The following is a 23,782-nucleotide window of genomic DNA, read 5'->3' as shown; positions in this document are numbered from 1 at the left end:
CCTTAAAATATTATCAAATGCCATACCTTAAAATATTATCAAATGCCATACCTTAAAATATTATCAAATGTCATACCTTAAAATATTATCAAATGCCATACCTTAAAATATTATCAAATGCCATACCTTAAAATATTATCAAATGCCATACCTTAAAATATTATCAAATGTCATACCTTAAAATATTATCAAATGCCATACCTTAAAATATTATCAAATGTCATACCTTAAAATATTATCAAATGCCATACCTTAAAATATTATCAAATGTCATACCTTAAAATATTATCAAATGCCATACCTTAAAATATTATCAAATGTCATACCTTAAAATATTATCAAATGCCATACCTTAAAATATTATCAAATGTCATACCTTAAAATATTATCAAATGCCATACCTTAAAATATTATCAAATGTCATACCTTAAAATATTATCAAATGCCATACCTTAAAATATTATCAAATGTCATACCTTAAAATATTATCAAATGCCATACCTTAAAATATTATCAAATGCCATACCTTAAAATATTATCAAATGCCATACCTTAAAATATTATCAAATGTCATACCTTAAAATATTATCAAATGTCATACCTTAAAATATTATCAAATGCCATACCTTAAAATATTATCAAATGTCATACCTTAAAATATTATCAAATGCCATACCTTAAAATATTATCAAATGTCATACCTTAAAATATTATCAAATGCCATACCTTAAAATATTATCAAATGCCATACCTTAAAATATTATCAAATGCCATACCTTAAAATATTATCAAATGCCATACCTTAAAATATTATCAAATGCCATACCTTAAAATATTATCAAATGCCATACCTTAAAATATTATCAAATGTCATACCTTAAAATATTATCAAATGCCATACCTTAAAATATTATCAAATGTCATACCTTAAAATATTATCAAATGCCATACCTTAAAATATTATCAAATGTCATACCTTAAAATATTATCAAATGCCATACCTTAAAATATTATCAAATGTCATACCTTAAAATATTATCAAATGCCATACCTTAAAATATTATCAAATGTCATACCTTAAAATATTATCAAATGCCATACCTTAAAATATTATCAAATGCCATACCTTAAAATATTATCAAATGTCATACCTTAAAATATTATCAAATGCCATACCTTAAAATATTATCAAATGTCATACCTTAAAATATTATCAAATGCCATACCTTAAAATATTATCAAATGTCATACCTTAAAATATTATCAAATGCCATACCTTAAAATATTATCAAATGCCATACCTTAAAATATTATCAAATGCCATACCTTAAAATATTATCAAATGCCATACCTTAAAATATTATCAAATGCCATACCTTAAAATATTATCAAATGCCATACCTTAAAATATTATCAAATGTCATACCTTAAAATATTATCAAATGACATACCTTAGCCCAGGAAGTACAGAAAGACAATGCCCAATTATCATGTAACACTTGTGAAAAATAAATTAAAACACATGGATCAGTAGTGATGGATTTGTACTACAAAGTTCTCTCTCAGGGGATTCCTGTACATTAATAGATATTGGCTTACTTTTAGCTAGCAGGTCTATGATTTTCTTGGAAAGTGCATGTACAGTTCTCTGTCTGCCTGTCATCTGTCTTCTTAATGAACATGGTGAAGAGCTTGCCAGGTAGTCTCTCTCTCTCTCTACCAGCTTTTTGCCTGGAATGCTGTTCCCTCCATTTGCTCTTCTTCCAGTGTTTGCAAACCCGGCTGCTTTACATCTTCAGAGTACTTGTACAAATCCTGTAATGTTTGCTGCATATCCTCAGATGCATTAGGACATCCAACAAGAAAAAAAATGTGTTATATGGATAATGCAGCTTAAAACAAAAACACTGTTTTCTCTACATGATTTTATGACATGGATAAATCTATTCCTCCTTGGTTATGTGCATAGTAATTTTTTTTTGCAGCTCCTTCCAATACCTTAACTCTTTCTGCCCCATCTGTCATTTTTGTAATATCAGGCATGTCAGTCCACTGGCCTGTTCATCACTTAATACATGCCACATACTTTCCTCCCTATAGTTCTCAGGGGTGTTGGTGAAGTGTAAGTTTTCACGCCTGGCATGGCCTTCTAAATCTACAATCTTCCCTTCATTTCTTTTTGCGTGACTTCAGTTTCAGTCATCTTCTGTCTCAGCTCACTGTCATATCTCTGAACTCCTGGTGCAGACAGCTCAGAAACTGCATAAAATACACTAGTGGAAGTGTTGATAATATGGCTGTTCTGTAGTCCATAGCAAGCCAATCAAACCATCTCTGTGCCATACATTCCACTACATTAATGTTTAAGGAAAATTAAACAGTTTATTAAAGTTTGCTCTAAAACCACCTAAACCACTAAAATATATGTAAAGTACATTCCCCACATGGTGTCCCCCACGTCAGTCTGTTGAAGGTGATTTCAGAGAATGCAAATAAACCAGTCAGTTCTCTGAAACTGCTTTCAACGAAAGTGGATATAGTCTTTTTTCCACTGTTTTGTGACCTCTGAGTTGGTATATATAATTCCAGGGGTGTGGAGGGTTTCACCCCACTTGGGAGTGCAGTGGAGCTTGCCCCCCTGCAAAAAAATTTGTCTAATGTTCTCTGAAGGCAGTTTCAACAAGTTAGTTTGTGTTTTCTTGCGTTCTTCTAAACCACATTCGATGGATCAACATGTACCCATTCCAGACATATATGCAAAGAAATGGCATCTCTGCAGTATATAGCAGTACAGTTAGGTGTTAATTAATTCACGTTTTAGATTTGTGGTTTTAGAGTTGGTCATAACACGACTGCTTTTGTAGTGTTCAGTGACATATCTACAATAATATGGATAAAGACCTTTAAAGTAGACCAGGTTTCTACAACAATATGGATAATGACCTTTAAAGCAGACCAGGTTTCATTGATCTAAAGTTTGAGTAATGCTTTTCAATTTATTTGCACTTGTCTTTCTGAATCATACCTTCTGCTTGGCTTGACTCAGTGTCTAAATTTGTTTTTAATTAATTTCGTAATATATGCTTTAATTTGGGAGTATACTGCCTGGCAGTTAGTGTAGACGGTTGAGGCTACGAGCTGATGACTATTGTATAGTCTAAAGTTTGATTTCCTTAGGCTCTTTTTGGTTATTATGTGACTCTAGGTCACCTAACCACACAGCTAAGGTAGGCTCCTTAATGGTCTTATTGACTGCATGCCTAGTAACCACCTATGAACTTAGCTGATCAATACATTTATAAAACTGAATTAAAGCTAGAATTAAATTAGTATGGGTCATTTAAAAACACAACGCAAATAAACCATGAAATATGAAGACAGTATTTTTGATTGTATGTGGTAAAGGCTGCTGTTAAAACTGACCAGTCTGTAGCCCAGTTGCTGCTCATTTTCTCATATCTCTTGGCGACCTAAATCTAGACTATAATGTCTGTCGTCTGCCATAGGGTCATGGTCAAAATAAGTACTAAAACATCAAACTTTTCTTATGTTGTTCTCATTTGCAGAGATTTCTTGTGCTGAATGAGAGACTACTGGCATAAACCAAGCCTGATTTTATGTGTCATTAAGATCCACCAAAACATCAGACAGAAATGTTTGTTTTCCTGAAGTCTATAAATGTGGGCAACTAATTTAGCTGCGCCATTTACTAAATATTCAGATTTAATCATCATTATGTCTGTTCTATAGTAGTTAAATCACTGTGATTTGTATTGGATTGGTGGTGCTTCCTGGAGTTGTAAACATTTCAGTGTTTTGTACAAAATGACTTTCTAACTTAATCTGACAAAATGATGGTATCTTGCTATAGACTTCATTTTGAAAGCTGTGCTTTATGTGAGAATATTATCTAGACAAAAGTTTTCAAAGTGCATATAGCTGTTTATTGTCAATTACATCATTGCATAGCCATGGTCATTAATCTCACTGTGAGTAGCAAGTGCTTGTGTATAGCTAGAAAATAAAGTGTCAGTCACTTCTGCTCTACTTTCTAAAGCAGTTACAGTTATAAATATTTTGATGGTTGGCACAGACGAAGTTTGAATCTCAACAATACCTGCCAGATATGTGAGGAACTGTGGTACTCACCAACAAAATATGACACAGATGCCCTAGCAGGCACTGTAGGGATGGTCTGTCACAGCTAATACTTACCAGGTTAAAAGTACGAAAGTGCACATACGGGTTAAGTGATAATCAGTTCATAAAATGTAACCAGGCCCCAAAATCATAAAGAGAATATGAACTGCTCTCCTGGGCATACCCTGAAGTGTATCATTTAAATTTACTTGCATTGTATTTTGCCTCTGAACCAGGGTCATGGCTGAAAAATGTCTCTTGATCAGTCCACCTAGCCTTTTACCAAAAAGTAAATAAGTAAATTAATTAATAAATATAAGCTTTCAAAATCTATCTTTAGTTAAGACTAAACACAGGCCACCTTCAGTGCTGAATCACTGGCCTCGCTTCACTGGCCCCTTTCTCACCATTCTTTCTCTCTCTAGAAATTACAGTCTCTTCACAGGGCCCCTTACTCACAATAGCTGCCTTTCACAAAAGTTATTATTTTCACACACACACGCACACACACACACACACACACACACACACACACACACACACACACACACATTCATAAATTCACAGGTAAGGCTTATAGCATTCTCAAGTCCCCCACAGCTTTCTTAAGGCCAAGGACCTCCAATTACCTCCTGCTCTTAATTAAGCCATATTTGAGATCATACTCCTTTATATTTTCACTAGTAATAGGCCCAAGCAGTTCAGCTAAGTGAAGACTGGGAACTACAGCCTCTCCTAGGATCATAGGAGGTTACTAGGCTAACAGCCCCAGGGCCTTTACAAGCATAGCCAAGTTCAACCCATGTTCCTAAGGGTGTCTGGTCAAGCAGACAATAAAATCAGCATCTATTGCCCCTGTCCAAGAGGGACACAGGTGGAACCCCTAGAGTGAATTTCCAGTTACCCATCCAATCATCCAAACTGCGCTTAAATAGGGCCAATGAGGGGCTTTGTTTAACATGAATAGGAAGCTTGTTCCAAAGGAGGGGCGACCTTTGTGTGACAAATCTGTCTCTCCAGCAAGTTTTGTTGATGTCACATGCCAGGTTAACTCATTATAATAAAAGACTGTCCAAAAGAGATTAAAAATGACTTATTTCTGGTACCGCAAATATATAAATGTGTTTGCGTTTTAACAGGTTTCTCAGAAAAGGAAACTAGGGAAGAGTTTGTGTGCCTTTATTTGCTAGTAAATTAGGCCCTCTGAAGGACCACAGGATACTAGTGTTTTGTTCTCAAATGCCATCTCATCTCTTTTTAAATCAGTCAAGGCAGTACCCAAGCTATTTCCATTGTGTATAGTTCTATATGGAAAAGGCATCTGTTACAGAAATGGGACAGATATTTGATGATAAGCAAGCCTCCCAAAAGACTACAGTAACCATAATGACTTGAAACTGATACTACTCAAAAATTGTTTCCATGAAGAGTGACTTCACTGTAATCTCAAAAGCAAACACATCTGGTACCCCTGCTTTTGTTTCTTTTATTTCTCAGTAGTTTTGGTCACTTCCTCATACATTATCTCCCTCTCCAGGTTCTTCCTCTCTTCCTGTTTTCCATAGTTTCCTCCTTATCCCAGAAGTGCAGTTTCTCTGGATTCTCCTGTTTTTTTCCTTTTGTGCCAGTCCTTTACTTCCGGGATTGATACCATCTTTGCTGTTATCTCCATCTCTGTTTATCTCAGACCTTTTTTATCTCCTGAATTATCCCAAATTTTCTTTTGTATCTCTGCCAGCTGCCTTTCCCACTTGCCAGATTCTACATAACTCTGATTTTAATATTATCCTGTATTGCACTTTTACTCAGCCTAATTATGACTTTCACAAGGCCTCCATGTTTAGTGCGCTCATATTTATTTATGTCTTATTTAATATTATCCTGTATTGCACTTTTACTCAGCCTAATTATGACTTTCACAAGGCCTCCATGTTTAGTGCGCTCATATTTATTTATGTCTTATTTAATATTATCCTGTATTGCCCTTTTACTCAGCCTAATTATGCCTTTCACAAGGCCTCCATGTTTAGTGCGCTCATATTTATTTATGTCTTATTTAATATTATCCTGTATTGCACTTTTACTCAGCCTAATTATGCCTTTCACAAGGCCTCCATGTTTAGTGCGCTCATATTTATTTATGTCTTATTTAATATTATCCTGTATTGCCCTTTTACTCAGCCTAATTATGACTTTCACAAGGCCTGCATGTTTAGTACGCTCATATTTATTTATGTCTTATTTAATATTATCCTGTATTGCACTTTTACTCAGCCTAATTATGACTTTCACAAGGCCTGCATGTTTAGTACGCTCATATTTATTTATGTCTTATTTAATATTATCCTGTATTGCACTTTTACTCAGCCTAATTATGACTTTCACAAGGCCTCCATGTTTAGTGCGCTCATATTTATTTATGTCTTATTTAATATTATCCTGTATTGCACTTTTACTCAGCCTAATTATGCCTTTCACAAGGCCTCCATGTTTAGTGCGCTCATATTTATTTATGTCTTATTTAATATTATCCTGTATTGCACTTTTACTCAGCCTAATTATGACTTTCACAAGGCCTCCATGTTTAGTGCTCATATTTATTTATGTCTTATTTAATATTATCCTGTATTGCACTTTTACTCAGCCTAATTATGCCTTTCACAAGGCCTCCATGTTTAGTGCGCTCATATTTATTTATGTCTTATTTAATATTATCCTGTATTGCACTTTTACTCAGCCTAATTATGACTTTCACAAGGCCTCCATGTTTAGTGCTCATATTTATTTATGTCTTATTTAATATTATCCTGTATTGCACTTTTACTCAGCCTAATTATGACTTTCACAAGGCCTCCATGTTTAGTGCGCTCATATTTATTTATGTCTTATTTAATATTATCCTGTATTGCACTTTTACTCAGCCTAATTATGACTTTCACAAGGCCTGCATGTTTAGTACGCTCATATTTATTTATGTCTTATTTAATATTATCCTGTATTGCACTTTTACTCAGCCTAATTATGACTTTCACAAGGCCTCCATGTTTAGTGCGCTCATATTTATTTATGTCTTATTTAATATTATCCTGTATTGCACTTTTACTCAGCCTAATTATGACTTTCACAAGGCCTCCATGTTTAGTGCGCTCATATTTATTTATGTCTTATTTAATATTATCCTGTATTGCACTTTTACTCAGCCTAATTATGACTTTCACAAGGCCTCCATGTTTAGTGCGCTCATATTTATTTATGTCTTATTTAATATTATCCTGTATTGCACTTTTACTCAGCCTAATTATGACTTTCACAAGGCCTCCATGTTTAGTACGCTCATATTTATTTATGTCTTATTTAATATTATCCTGTATTGCACTTTTACTCAGCCTAATTATGCCTTTCACAAGGCCTCCATGTTTAGTGCGCTCATATTTATTTATGTCTTATTTAATATTATCCTGTATTGCACTTTTACTCAGCCTAATTATGCCTTTCACAAGGCCTCCATGTTTAGTGCGCTCATATTTATTTATGTCTTATTTAATATTATCCTGTATTGCACTTTTACTCAGCCTAATTATGCCTTTCACAAGGCCTCCATGTTTAGTGCGCTCATATTTATTTATGTCTTATTTAATATTATCCTGTATTGCACTTTTACTCAGCCTAATTATGACTTTCACAAGGCCTCCATGTTTAGTACGCTCATATTTATTTATGTCTTATTTAATATTATCCTGTATTGCACTTTTACTCAGCCTAATTATGACTTTCACAAGGCCTCCATGTTTAGTGCGCTCATATTTATTTATGTCTTATTTAATATTATCCTGTATTGCACTTTTACTCAGCCTAATTATGACTTTCACAAGGCCTCCATGTTTAGTGCGCTCATATTTATTTATGTCTTATTTAATATTATCCTGTATTGCACTTTTACTCAGCCTAATTATGCCTTTCACAAGGCCTCCATGTTTAGTGCGCTCATATTTATTTATGTCTTATTTAATATTATCCTGTATTGCACTTTTACTCAGCCTAATTATGACTTTCACAAGGCCTGCATGTTTAGTGCTCATATTTATTTATGTCTTATTTAATATTATCCTGTATTGCCCTTTTACTCAGCCTAATTATGACTTTCACAAGGCCTGCATGTTTAGTGCGCTCATATTTATTTATGTCTTATTTAATATTATCCTGTATTGCACTTTTACTCAGCCTAATTATGCCTTTCACAAGGCCTCCATGTTTAGTGCGCTCATATTTATTTATGTCTTATTTAATATTATCCTGTATTGCACTTTTACTCAGCCTAATTATGCCTTTCACAAGGCCTCCATGTTTAGTGCGCTCATATTTATTTATGTCTTATTTAATATTATCCTGTATTGCACTTTTACTCAGCCTAATTATGACTTTCACAAGGCCTCCATGTTTAGTGCGCTCATATTTATTTATGTCTTATTTAATATTATCCTGTATTGCACTTTTACTCAGCCTAATTATGCCTTTCACAAGGCCTGCATGTTTAGTACGCTCATATTTATTTATGTCTTATTTAATATTATCCTGTATTGCACTTTTACTCAGCCTAATTATGACTTTCACAAGGCCTCCATGTTTAGTGCGCTCATATTTATTTATGTCTTATTTAATATTATCCTGTATTGCCCTTTTACTCAGCCTAATTATGACTTTCACAAGGCCTGCATGTTTAGTGCGCTCATATTTATTTATGTCTTATTTAATATTATCCTGTATTGCACTTTTACTCAGCCTAATTATGACTTTCACAAGGCCTGCATGTTTAGTGCGCTCATATTTATTTATGTCTTATTTAATATTATCCTGTATTGCACTTTTACTCAGCCTAATTATGACTTTCACAAGGCCTGCATGTTTAGTGCGCTCATATTTATTTATGTCTTATTTAATATTATCCTGTATTGCACTTTTACTCAGCCTAATTATGCCTTTCACAAGGCCTCCATGTTTAGTACTCATATTTATTTATGTCTTATTTAATATTATCCTGTATTGCACTTTTACTCAGCCTAATTATGCCTTTCACAAGGCCTCCATGTTTAGTAGGCTCATATTTATTTATGTCTTATTTAATATTATCCTGTATTGCACTTTTACTCAGCCTAATTATGCCTTTCACAAGGCCTCCATGTTTAGTGCGCTCATATTTATTTATGTCTTATTTAATATTATCCTGTATTGCACTTTTACTCAGCCTAATTATGACTTTCACAAGGCCTCCATGTTTAGTGCGCTCATATTTATTTATGTCTTATTTAATATTATCCTGTATTGCACTTTTACTCAGCCTAATTATGACTTTCACAAGGCCTGCATGTTTAGTGCGCTCATATTTATTTATGTCTTATTTAATATTATCCTGTATTGCACTTTTACTCAGCCTAATTATGCCTTTCACAAGGCCTCCATGTTTAGTGCGCTCATATTTATTTATCTCTTATTTAATATTATCCTGTATTGCCCTTTTACTCAGCCTAATTATGCCTTTCACAAGGCCTCCATGTTTAGTGCGCTCATATTTATTTATGTCTTATTTAATATTATCCTGTATTGCACTTTTACTCAGCCTAATTATGCCTTTCACAAGGCCTCCATGTTTAGTGCGCTCATATTTATTTATGTCTTATTTAATATTATCCTGTATTGCACTTTTACTCAGCCTAATTATGCCTTTCACAAGGCCTCCATGTTTAGTACGCTCATATTTATTTATGTCTTATTTAATATTATCCTGTATTGCACTTTTACTCAGCCTAATTATGCCTTTCACAAGGCCTCCATGTTTAGTGCGCTCATATTTATTTATGTCTTATTTAATATTATCCTGTATTGCACTTTTACTCAGCCTAATTATGACTTTCACAAGGCCTGCATGTTTAGTACGCTCATATTTATTTATGTCTTATTTAATATTATCCTGTATTGCACTTTTACTCAGCCTAATTATGACTTTCACAAGGCCTGCATGTTTAGTACGCTCATATTTATTTATGTCTTATTTAATATTATCCTGTATTGCACTTTTACTCAGCCTAATTATGACTTTCACAAGGCCTCCATGTTTAGTGCGCTCATATTTATTTATGTCTTATTTAATATTATCCTGTATTGCCCTTTTACTCAGCCTAATTATGACTTTCACAAGGCCTGCATGTTTAGTGCGCTCATATTTATTTATGTCTTATTTAATATTATCCTGTATTGCACTTTTACTCAGCCTAATTATGCCTTTCACAAGGCCTCCATGTTTAGTGCGCTCATATTTATTTATGTCTTATTTAATATTATCCTGTATTGCACTTTTACTCAGCCTAATTATGCCTTTCACAAGGCCTCCATGTTTAGTGCGCTCATATTTATTTATGTCTTATTTAATATTATCCTGTATTGCACTTTTACTCAGCCTAATTATGCCTTTCACAAGGCCTCCATGTTTAGTGCGCTCATATTTATTTATGTCTTATTTAATATTATCCTGTATTGCACTTTTACTCAGCCTAATTATGACTTTCACAAGGCCTGCATGTTTAGTACGCTCATATTTATTTATGTCTTATTTAATATTATCCTGTATTGCACTTTTACTCGGCCTAATTATGACTTTCACAAGGCCTCCATGTTTAGTGCGCTCATATTTATTGATGTCTTATTTAATATTATCCTGTATTGCACTTTTACTCAGCCTAATTATGACTTTCACAAGGCCTGCATGTTTAGTGCGCTCATATTTATTTATGTCTTATTTAATATTATCCTGTATTGCACTTTTACTCAGCCTAATTATGCCTTTCACAAGGCCTCCATGTTTAGTGCGCTCATATTTATTTATGTCTTATTTAATATTATCCTGTATTGCACTTTTACTCAGCCTAATTATGCCTTTCACAAGGCCTCCATGTTTAGTACGCTCATATTTATTTATGTCTTATTTAATATTATCCTGTATTGCACTTTTACTCAGCCTAATTATGACTTTCACAAGGCCTCCATGTTTAGTGCGCTCATATTTATTTATGTCTTATTTAATATTATCCTGTATTGCACTTTTACTCAGCCTAATTATGACTTTCACAAGGCCTCCATGTTTAGTGCGCTCATATTTATTTATGTCTTATTTAATATTATCCTGTATTGCACTTTTACTCAGCCTAATTATGACTTTCACAAGGCCTCCATGTTTAGTGCGCTCATATTTATTTATGTCTTATTTAATATTATCCTGTATTGCACTTTTACTCAGCCTAATTATGCCTTTCACAAGGCCTCCATGTTTAGTGCGCTCATATTTATTTATGTCTTATTTAATATTATCCTGTATTGCACTTTTACTCAGCCTAATTATGACTTTCACAAGGCCTCCATGTTTAGTGCGCTCATATTTATTTATGTCTTATTTAATATTATCCTGTATTGCACTTTTACTCAGCCTAATTATGACTTTCACAAGGCCTCCATGTTTAGTGCGCTCATATTTATTTATGTCTTTATATATCCTGTATTGCACTTTTACTCAGCCTAATTATGCCTTTCACAAGGCCTCCATGTTTAGTACGCTCATATTTATTTATGTCTTATTTAATATTATCCTGTATTGCACTTTTACTCAGCCTAATTATGCCTTTCACAAGGCCTCCATGTTTAGTACGCTCATATTTATTTATGTCTTATTTAATATTATCCTGTATTGCACTTTTACTCGGCCTAATTATGCCTTTCACAAGGCCTCCATGTTTAGTACGCTCATATTTATTTATGTCTTATTTAATATTATCCTGTATTGCACTTTTACTCGGCCTAATTATGCCTTTCACAAGGCCTCCATGTTTAGTACGCTCATATTTATTTATGTCTTGTCTACTCAGCTCACTTCTTGCCTCCTGCTTTTGCAGATGCAGCTCACACGTCTCCATCTTGTTCCCCTCTTCTCCTGACTATCATCCCATTGCCATGGTAGCCACTGTTACATCTTTCATCCCTAAAAATGTACTTATTCTGCTGGCTTGTATTAAATATTTATATATTGCTGTATACTCTGTATTGCCTCTTTTCTGAGTGCCACTGCTTCCATAAATACATCGCATCTTCCCTTCAAAGCGTTTTTACTAAGATCTCACCTCCTCTGGTTGAATTCCAACTTTCCAAATCTTTCCTTTTTTGGTTCTCTTGTGACATTGAAATCCCTTTGTGTGATCACATCTTGTTCCCTCATCAGATCCCACTGTTTGTAAAACTATCAGCCATCTGTGTTGGGTGTGTTCATCTTCCCTATCTCAGATCCCACTGTTTGTAAAACTATCAGCCATCTGTGCTGGGTGTGTTCATCTTCCCTATCTCAGATCCCACTGTTTGTAAAACTATCAGCCATCTGTGCTGGGTGTGTTCATCTTCCCTCATCAGATCCCACTGTTTGTAAAACTATCAGCCATCTGTGCTGGGTGTGTTCATCTTCCCTCATCAGATCCCACTGTTTGTAAAACTATCAGCCATCTGTGCTGGGTGTGTTCATCTTCCCTCATCAGATCCCACTGTTTGTAAAACTATCAGCCATCTGTGCTGGGTGTGTTCATCTTCCCTATCTCAGATCCCACTGTTTGTAAAACTATCAGCCATCTGTGTTGGGTGTGTTCATCTTCCCTCATCAGATCCCACTGTTTGTAAAACTATCAGCCATCTGTGTTGGGTGTGTTCATCTTCCCTATCCTTTGCATATTTCCTTCTATCCCACTATCCCATGTGATCCATCTTTCATCACCGCTGTTCTTTACCTCTCAAGAGACAGACTGTGTTGCCTTTCTGAATACAGTTACTCCCCCCTTCTTTCCACCCGTTGTCTTATGCTCCCATCCCTTCATGCTTAATTCTCCTCCTCCTTTAACCATCGGTTCTGCCTTATGTTAGTAATATGATAACCTCCCTGTATCGCTAACCTTAGCTTGCACTTTCTTTCTTTGTCTTGGATGTACATCTGTTCATGGTTGGTTAACTGTTATTTCCTTGCCTTTCCCTCCGTCACTACCACGCATCCCCCCTTCCATCCCATATGTCCGTAATCTTAGTGTTCTGCTCACCTAATCCCAGAGACATCTCCCGACTTGGGCTCAACTACATTTTTCAAAGCTGTTTTTCTCAGGTCTGCCTCTTGCCTTCAGTGTGTAAGGACTGATTATGCAGTGCCTAAGAGTCCCAGCTATTTGCAGTCCTCTGCTCCTTTATCTCTTTAACAAACAATCCCGTTTCCAAATCTTTTTACATATTTCTCTTCCTACTTCTTGGTCTTTATAAGGCTCCTTCCTTTTTGTACCACTATTACCCGGATCTTTCAATAGAAAGGAGATGAAGGGCCAAACCACAGCACAGAAGAACAGAATAAAGACAAGTTTAATTGTGAGTGCTTTCATAGCCAAATAAGCCACTTCATCAGACAAAAATCACACAGTAAAACCCATCATATTTTAAAATATAGAGCAACCAATGATGGTGTCTTCTTTTTTTCTGCTTTCTCCATTACTATTTGGATCCAAAGTCTTTTTTTTCTATCTTGTCCAACTTCATTCCCATTTCCTCCTAGAATAATTCAGTTTACCAACAACAGTATCATCCTGAGTTTATACAACGCCAGCTGACCATTACTACTGGTCACCAATGTCTGCAGTCATTACTTTAATCAAAGCCATTTCTTCCTGTACCCATCTTCATTGTCCTTCAGTGTCCCTCTCTCCATTTTAAGTATTCCAAGAAGTATCTGCATTCTTTCTTTTGTTTATAGTATTCAAAGGTTTTGCCATCTGTTCTGATTCCTCCTTTACCATCCACCACTTGCTTGCCCCATGCACCCTCACGAATGCCAAGGGTATCCTACTACATTATTTTGTCTGTTTAGCATTCTTTATTTTATTCATCTCTATTGTTCAAATATTACATGCTTTATTTCACCCATGTCCATCAAGATCTGCCTAGTTGTTTGCAGAAGTATATTCAATGTGTGACCTCTAGGTTTTTATCAGTTCATTCTACCTTTCAATAACAGAACATATAAAAAATAAAGATGACAAAATCATAGTCTTTATTTTTACTTGTCCCGCATAATCCAATTGCCCTGCCCCTCTTCATTATTGCTTCTGACTTTCTCTTTTTTATTTTCTTGAATTTTCCATTTATCTGATGAGAGTGCAATTTGTTCTTGCTTGCCTTTTTCTCATGAATCCAATTATTTTGCAGTTCAGTAGCATTTGTCTGTTTTCCTTAATTGTAATATTACTTCTACATATCATGATCTGTCCTTTCTCTCTGACTCTTTGCTTCTGCTCCATTCTCTAATTCCTTCTCTCTCTCTCTCTCTCTCTCTCTCTCTATCATAATACCCTTTGCTGAACTCAGAGATCATCTTTGTGACATAAACTCCTCAGGTCTTTTTGCCAGTTTTGACCTTCCTTCTACTGATGTGTGAGGTCATGCTCTTACATCATCAGAGCTCAAGGTTTCTTCCAATCTGGTATTTCCTACTGTGTTTTCCTGTCTTGGATTCTTTCTGATTGGGCAGCTGGCTTTTGATGTCACATACTTCCTGATTGGTTCTCTCTTCTTTGGTGCCAGCTGTTTACTGCCCATTTCAAATCCTCTGAGAAACATGCGCTTAAGCTGTGGATCATATGTGTCTGCGCATAGTCTTTATCAGTCCACATCATTGATTCTTTTTTCCACTGTATAGCTCAGTTTGAATTACTTCTCTTCCCATATTATTGCCAGCGTGGCTTGGCTAGGTAGATGATCCTGACTCCCAGGCCCACTGCTCTCAACATTTTTGTCTTTGCCAGCAATGCCTTTATTTGTTTGAACACAATACCTAAGAAATCTTGAACTACCTTGATACATAGCTCTTGTATGGGATGGTTCTTACCTACATCCATCATCATTCATCTTTGTCCACAAATAAATACATGCATGCCAGAACATATTGTTATGGTCCTCTTTCTCCCTTTCTCTGTCTGACTGTATGAATCCCTTCTGATGTTGAAATTTTCCATTTTTGCCGCTCATATCTGTCTGCTTGCAGGTTTAAGTTGCAGGCATTCTCTTGCATATTCATGCAGAGTTTAAGGTGCAAGCATTCTCTTGTGTATTCCTGTAAAGTTTAAGGTGCAGGTATTCTCTTGTGTATTCCTATAAAGTTTAAGGTTCAGGCATTCTCTTGCGTAGTCCTGTAAAGTTTAAGGTGCAGGTATTCTCTTGTGTATTACTGAAAGTTTAAGGTGCAGGCATTCTCTTGTGTATTCCTGTAAAGTTTAAGGTGCAAGCATTCTCCTGCGTATTCCTATAAAGTTTAAGGTGCAGGTATTCTCTTGTGTATTCCTGTAAAGTTTAAGGTGCAGGCATTCTCTTGTGTATTCCTGTAAAGTTTAAGGTGCAGATATTCGCTTGTGTATTCCTGTAAAGTTTAAGGTGCAGGCATTTTCTTGTGTATTCCTGTAACGTTTAAGGTGCAGGTATTCTCTTGTGTATTCCTGTAAAGTTTAAGATGCAGGCATTCTCTTGCGTATTCATGTAAAGTTTAAGGAACAGGCACTCGTTTGTGTATTCCTCTAACTTTCATATTTTGGCAGAGACCTGTTCTCTAGGATATCTGTCCATCTTTGAACTTCACAACCGTCTTCAGTTCCTGTTTCTTCTTGAGGATCCTACAAACATCTCACAATCTAAGTAATTTGCTGAGTCACTGACCTGCTTTTTTTTTTTTTTACCTCTCCAATGTCTTCTACAATATAGAGTTGTTCCTGGAATAAAATACACAATTGTTCAGCATGTGGGACAGTTTTAAGCAGCACTGTCTGATCTTCTCTGTTTACATATTCTCATATTTTGTGTAATTTTTGCTTTTACTATCTTAGGAATGATTTTTCCACATTTTCTCTACGTAGACTCCTCATAAAGCTCAAAAATCCATCAGTTATAGAATACGGATATAGAAAGATGATGGAAACCGTTCTTAAGGTCCAGCAAAGATGTCTTTTGCCTCTTCTTCTCTGGTACTAGGGTGGACAGACGTTCTTTGCTGTTTCATTATTTTATGGCTGTGATATCCTGTTTTTTTCACCAGTCCTCATACAGGCACTGGCCTCAATGAGAATGAGTTTAAACCAGTAGGTGCTGACGCTGATATCAACAGACATGTTGGCATCAACTGTGGACTCTGTGTTAGCACAGCAGCCTTTGAGATCATCATCTTCTATGTAGACTTTACTGCTGGTATCAATGGCTATGAAATCAGTGCTGAAAGTTTTTTCAGACCCATATCCTGAGCGTGGTCTATTGGGGTTGGTTTTGGGGCCAGTATTGCCAGGGCCATTGCAGATGTTGAAGATATCAGCTTTCCATGCTTTCAGATTACAACAGCCAGCTTAAGGTCAGCTGATGTTTCAGCCTCATTGTGAGAAGTTTAGTGGTTTAAATAAACACCATTGTATTCAATGTCAGTTTCTGCCTCAACTTGCTTTGGATTCTGGAAGTAAGAACCCATCCTTTTTGGCCTTGAGAGTATCATTGGAATAGGTCTCTACACTGGTGATGCAGACGGCCTGCATTTGTCACTCTTGGCAACTGCTCCAACAATGGATTGCGCCTCAGCGGGATCATATTCTTTGCCTGACCCTTTAGTAAGACACCATCCTTTCAGTCAGCAGGAAAGGAGGCCAAAGGCCTTCACAGGATATCTAGTTCTTTACAAGCTTCTTCATTGTTCTTGGACCTTTCACTTCTGAGGCCTGGGAGTACACTCAAATGGAAGAGAAGCCATTTGGACTCCCCTTGTGATTCTTCAGTTGTAAGGGTGAGAGAGCTGATTTCCCAACATCCTTTGATAACATTTACATTTGTTTAGAGGTCTCCTTCAAATGTTTGAGGCAGGGATTCAGGATAGCCAATAACCTCTTAGCAAATGATCCTACAAGAGGCCTTCTGATCTATCCAAACTTTTTTCTGTGTTGTCCGTTCTGCTGATAAGAAGGTGTCTTTATTGGACAAGACAACATGGAAAAATCCTGATATGGTGGCACCTATCAATAGGAGGCCATACAAAATCATCTGGCCTCCTAAATAATAATTCTGAATAATGGATGTGCTAAATACAGACTCATTAGCTAGATTTCATTCTTATTGCTGCAGCCCCATATAAGGCTCCTACTTCGCAGAGTTGTATTGTTAATCCCCCAAACAAGTAATATGGGACCAAGGACTTTCCCTTTTTCCACTAGGGCAATAAACTATTTATCTCATATGCTAAGATTCCTGAGAGAGCTATTTGATAAAACGAACCAGTCACTATATGAGTTGCCTGAAGGAGAGTTGAAGGAAAATATACAGTCTCTGACGACAACTATGACATATGTCATTTATTGCCAACATAATCATGCATTTGTCTTATAATTTTGTGGGTGGTACAGCTAGGATACCAGGTATCATCATAGCTTTTCACCCACGTGTCTCGTTGTACCAAACAAACTTTGCTGATGACAGCAAGGCAAACTTTTTTGATGCCTCTTTTGATAGGTCTGCTCTTTTTAGCTGACCAGAAAAGTGTCAGCTGGAGAACATGGAGAAAGAAAGTTGCTAACTCAGAGTGCAATGGATCCCACATCATCTCTGGTTTTCGTGTGGCCAGCAACAAAATTATAATCAAAGATCTGGAAGAAGCCAGTGTGGAAATGATAACCATCAGAATGGTCCTTGGAGCAGAGTTAAAAGGTGTCTGTAGCAAAAGGACTAGCACTGTCCACCCACAGGAGTGCAGTACTCCAATTTGTAATGCGTTAGCAGACTATGCTGCTCTGAAGCAGCTGGGGGGTAATTCATCCCCTCACTTGAATGTGTGGCTAGCCATCTTACAGGTTCTGGTTTTGGTACAGTTCCCTTCCAAATCTTGCCCCAACCCCAGTCTCTTCCACTGCCAGATGTCCAACCCCCCCATCAAGAATGCAGCAAAAACGAGATGTTAAATCTTGTACAGAAATGAGGCATCAAATAAGTTTCAACCAGACCATACCAGAAGTTCCTAACAAGACTAAGGACAGTCAGAGTACTAACTGACAAAGCTTTGTTGCTGACTTGATAATGCAGGGAGGTAAAATAGATAGCAATGTTGTTGAATGAAATAACTGGACGATTAGGTACATAAAAGGCATACACGAGATAGTTACATGTGCTGCATTATATGCTGGATGAAACAAGAGAGCGAATACTTATTTTCACAAGTCTGGTGATCTGGTAATAAATGTAGACTTTAGCTACAGAATAGGGACTGACTAAGAGAGAATCATTATGAACATCATCATGAAAGGATATGAAAAAAAACTAATGTGAGAAGAGGGAGAAAAGTTCAGTGATTGCGAAAACAGCAGGTATAACTATCATCATTTAGATCGGCTGCTACTCCCATGCTAGTAGACAGAATGTAGTTGCTTTGCATATTATTATAAACAGCCTATGTACGCATATGTGTATAGTATTTTGTGTTATAATGCAACATACAGATGTTCATTGCAAGTTAGTACCTCATACTTTATTGTGAGAAGATTAAAAGCTTGCTCTACCTGCAAGTCAGTTAGTAATAAAGCATTTTTGGTTTCATTTCCAGTAGCTGGCCATGACATCTATTTTTCATGATCTGAAACTACACAGAAATACAACCCTTAAAGAGTACACCTACAACAACTTGGTCCTAGGAGTGAGTTATAGTATATCAAAATAATCATGAGGTACGCCTGGTGAAGCAGTTTGTGTTTCAAGTTGAGAATGCTTAAAAGTGATGAGGAGAGTGTCTGATAATAGGGATACTGTCTAATGTCAACTGGTGAGCAAAAAAAATGCCACAGTAAAATGTCAAAGGATACCTGGCATTAATATGCCTTCTTATGATGAAATCTGAGGAACGAGAAACACCCATGTTGTCTTGTGTTTTGATTCGTTGTGAGAAGCAGAAATTACCTGAGTTATGAAAATAAGAAACACTTCAGAGTATTTTAAGATATTGTGTTTTAAAAGTAATGACCGTAGGGGTTTTATGGTTTGTAAAGCATACACACAAAAATCCCTCAGAAATTTCAAAATGTTGCATTGATTTCATTTTAAGTATATGTGGGAAGTAAAATTACATGCAAGATGTTAAAAGGAATCCTAGGCTTTTCATTTGTAAGCTGCAATTTAAGCAGTTGTTCAGACGTACGATCATTAGAAAAATGAAAATGGCAGTTTGACAGTCAGCAGAAATTATGCTTATTGCAGGATATTTGTTTTTGGTTCCTATTCTGAAATTTAGACATGACCGTAAAGAGGTGGAAAAAATCTGCATGAGTTGCATTTATATTATTTGCTGCCTGAAACTATATAATTTAATTACTAATTTAGAAAATTGTAAATTATGCAGGACATAAATTAATGATGTTATTCAAACTCAAAGTTGTGGTTGAGGTCAAACTCCAACCTAGAGCAAACAGGTTAAAACAGCAAAAGCTGGAGACAGTAAGTTGCAGAATTGATTCGTGGTAAGTACCCAAAGAGTATAGAACAAATTGTTAACGCTTTTGCAGGCAGGAAAGTGCTCTGTGTCTTTTGCCTGGGAGAACACTTAATAACAGTTAGCTTTGGGATCCCCCACATTGTCAGATAACCTAGATAAGTAGGCATCTCAAGAAAAGATCACCTTGGCAGTAGTTATTGTAACTACGTTGATACACCAGCTGTCAGTATGTTGACAGGAACCAAACTGTATTACTGGCTTACCAAGGAGAGTTGGACTTTGTTGGCAGAATCGTTGTACTACACCGGACCCAATGTACTTAAGCTTGAACTGGCAGATTTAAAATGCTGCAGAAAAATATGAGCTTTAAAATTAAAAATGCAAGGTGCTAACAATTACAGAAAATTCCTTTGACTGAAAAAAATGTGAGTACTTTAGTAAGAGTCAGGCAAACCTGTGCCTGGCACAATATTTTAATTTGTTTGTTCAACAGAGGTCTACAGAAATTTGAGAAGATAAACCAGGGCTACCACTGGCCAAAGAGGCATCTGGCACTGAAGATATCCAGTTAAATTTCTACTGTAGTACAGAGCTTCTGATGATAATTCCACCTTTACTGATAATAGTGTACATTTTGCATTTCTTGGAATGTCAGAGTATCAGTAAAAGGGAGGCATCAGATACTCCAGTTTTGCAGCATCTGAATTTAGTTTTGAAACAATTCATGTAGCAGAGAAAGTAGTTGATAACCTGCAACTTCATTTCATGTCTTAATGACAACAGAAAGCAATCTGTTACTGTGATGTAATATTGCATTAAATAAAACACCACCTAGACGATGGGTCAGCGAGAGCAAAGTTGACCTACCAGAGAGAAAAACTGTCAGAGTTTAAGAAATTACAACAGGACAGACAGACAGAACTAATAAACAGTACGTTGCAAATAAATTTATATAAACGAGTCTGTTACAGTCTATCCACGCAGAAGACGCTCTAGCTGAGAATCTAACGTGACAGCGTGTTACTGTGAGGCGACAACGCTACCACAGCACCATGGGCGTACCTTCGTTGAAAGTTGTGCGTCAGGGCTGGTAACTCGGCACGTAAAAATCAACTACCAATCATTAGCGGACCGGAGTTCCGCTGTGGCGACCCCTAACCGGGAAAAGCCGAAAGACACACACAAACAAGTCTGTTACAGTCTATAGCAGTATTCTTCCCAGTGTTTGAATACATTAAATTCCAGTGAGTAAAGATTAAACTGTAAGAAGCAGGAGGGGTTCACCACGGAAAAAAAGTAAATCAGCAGTTGGATCTATTTGCATCTTTAAGAAATGTCACCACCAGGGTAAAGAGGCATTACTAAAGATATCTTGTAAATGGGTTTTTGTGAAAAAAGGTTAACAGCAGACCTTTGAAAGTCAAAAGTCCATCTCCCCGTTTATATAAACTGTGGTTGCATTTCACAGCAGCGTACGTTAGTGCTTACAGGATGTCACAAACTGTTCAGACATGTAAATGAACTCCTTCTGACGTGTGAGTTGATCTTTAGCTAAAGCAGATTGTTTACTAAGGTTGTGGGATAGCTTGTTAGGTAACTGATGTCACTCATCATAATCTCTTACAAGCAGTTCTAATACAACTTCATTCTTCCCTCCCTGACCATTTTCCAATAAGGACACAAACACCAGATAACCCAGGCAGGTCTGGGACAGGGAAGGAAAGAAATTCTTGAATGAGCCGTTAATACAACTGCATGGGACACCATAAATGTAAGCAGATGACTGTAAAACTGATGATACAGTTTGCTAATGCTAAGAACTGCATAAGTGAATTCTTTCTGTTTAGGAAATGCATCATGTGTTAGTTGTGGTACTAGCATATACCTGTTTATCTTTTTTAGCTGTATGCTTAATTGTTACAAATATCTGGTTATTTTATGAGATTATCCTTTTCTATTTTAGGATACTGTAGTAATTAAAATAATGTTAGGTAGCCTTGGATCACTCGTTTAGAACATGATGTGTGAACCTGTTCATCTTGGGTCTGTTGTTTATCTTATAAAAGGGTATTTTTACTGGTTCAAGTTACAAATGCATCTGAAGGAAAACAGACTTGATTTGTATGACTGAAGTTACAGATTTACAGAGTTTGTTTTAGTTGGTTGTTAAATTTCATTGATTTGATATTATTTTGCTAACATAACCTCTGTGCATTTGAAATTGTACTGTAAACTGTACTAGAGGGGACTGGCTCCAATACTGCATCTGTTTTTTGCAATTGGTTGTATTATAGCTTATAATTTTGGAAAGAAAGTTGCTGAAAGGATTAAAGACAATGGTTTTAGTGGCATCTCTCCCCCAGATTAGAATTCCTGCTGTACAATAAGAAAACTTAGGATGGTGTTGACTTTCCTGATTTATGTGACAACATAGATTTATCATTTTTATGATCAATCTGTTGGCATAGCTAAGGATCATAGGATCATGGTAGGTTACTAGGCTAATGGCCACAGGGTCCTTACAAGCAGTGTGTACCTTGTGTACAAAGGTGCAGGGGAGCTTGCCCCCTGCAGAAATGTAGCAGAAAGTGTGTTTGTTAGTTAGGTGTTTTGTAGGTGGAGAGGATGTTATTTACATATGCATTGTAGTTTTCAATGTCATGAAGCACACTTTCAATGTTCTGAGTTTTCAATGTTTTGGGATTTAGATGTTTTGGTGTCAGTGTTATGAAATTCAACATTTTGAAGTAGACCCGTCTAAGGACATGATAATACATTTTTTTTGCATTCAGTTTAAGACCATGACTGTGGTACCAGTCATTTGTCTGTGTAAGACCTTCTTACAGGATGTTGACATAGCTGCAGGATTCAATGATCGCTCCCAGTCTGCAGTCATCAGCAAACTTTGTCAGCCACAGTCCTTTAGGTTTAACTTGTGTTTTGGAGAAGTAGATTATGAACAGTAGGGGTTCCAGAAACAATTCCTGTGGAACACCATTGGTTACGGGTCTGCTGAAGGAAGTGGAGTCTCCTATTTTGACTGTATGAGTTCCATCAGTGAGCCAGTTTACAACCCACCTGGTAATATATGGGGTGATATCCAGCTGGGTGAGTTTATCAATGATGCCTGAGTGGGGGATTGAGTCAATGGCCTTGGCTATGTCTAGGTAGGCTGTATGCACTAATCTGCCCTCGTCTAGGTTTTGGTGACTGTCTTGAAGAAGTCCACCAAGTTTAACAGGCATGATCTCCCCTTGACAATGCCAAACTGGGTGGGTCGAACATTTGGAGATTTCCTATATGTTTGGTAATAAGATCCATTATGATTCTTACCAAGGCCTTGCATATATGTCTGGTCAGGCTAATGGGTCTATAGTTCCCGGGGTAAGTGGATGCATCCCCTTTGTGCAAAGGGATGACGGTAGCTGTTTTCCATTTCATTGGGATGAAGCCAGTGCTTAGGCTTTGATTGAAAAGCATGCTCAATGATGATGCTAATTCCTGTTTTAACCTGTGTAGAACACAGCCAGACAGAGGCTGTGTTTTTGGCCTTGGACAGGGTATTTAAGACCTGCTCCTCTGAGATACTAAGCAGGGCATAGGTGTTAGGGATGCTTTGGGCTATATGTGGCAGACACAGGGGAGTGATGTTTTCATTGAACCTTTCAGCCAGCGGGTTTGCTATAGCCACAGGTTCTATATATGTAGTATCATTAACTATGAGTTCAGCGAAATCTGGGCCTTACCTTTGAGGTTAAAGATGCAACTAAAGAACGTCTTGTGGTTATCCTTAGTTAGGGAAGCTAATTTGGATTCACAGTTAGCTCTGGAGATCTAAACTAGGAATTTTATTTGCTAGTTTAAGTTGAGCAAGGAGTGTTTCCAGTTTTGAGACTGTTTCTTAGACAGTAATTTCTTTCTCCTATTGTATAGCCTATTAATCACAGTTGTCCACCAGGCAGGTTTGTTTATACGTGAAGATCTTGCTTTGGTTCTATCGGGTACAGCAGAGTCAATACAATTGTACAGGTGCTTGTATAAAGTATTGGTATATAACTCAGCATAGGTGTTTGTTCCATCAGTGGG

At 36.5% G+C, this 23,782-nt stretch overlaps 2 protein-coding genes across 2 annotated transcripts in view; both read left to right on the top strand.

Moving 5' to 3' along the window:
* The window catches only part of LOC122789623 (circadian locomoter output cycles protein kaput-like), a 1,222,827-nt gene that overhangs the window by 263,694 nt on the left and 935,351 nt on the right, over positions 1-23,782 (top strand). The window lies entirely within an intron of this gene.
* Positions 1-23,782, top strand: part of LOC122789788 (agglutinin-like protein 2) — a 181,875-nt gene that overhangs the window by 133,581 nt on the left and 24,512 nt on the right. The window contains exon 2 of the mRNA XM_044057230.1: positions 17,746-18,024. Coding sequence (XP_043913165.1) covers positions 17,746-18,024 — 279 coding nt within the window. The remainder of the gene's footprint in view (positions 1-17,745; positions 18,025-23,782) is intronic.

This window comes from Protopterus annectens, chromosome 15.part0 (genome assembly GCF_019279795.1).
Source record: "Protopterus annectens isolate FY-2018-M chromosome 15.part0, PAN1.0, whole genome shotgun sequence".
Classification (NCBI taxonomy): domain Eukaryota; kingdom Metazoa; phylum Chordata; order Ceratodontiformes; family Protopteridae; genus Protopterus; species Protopterus annectens.
This window is presented reverse-complemented; position numbering and strand designations above follow the sequence as displayed.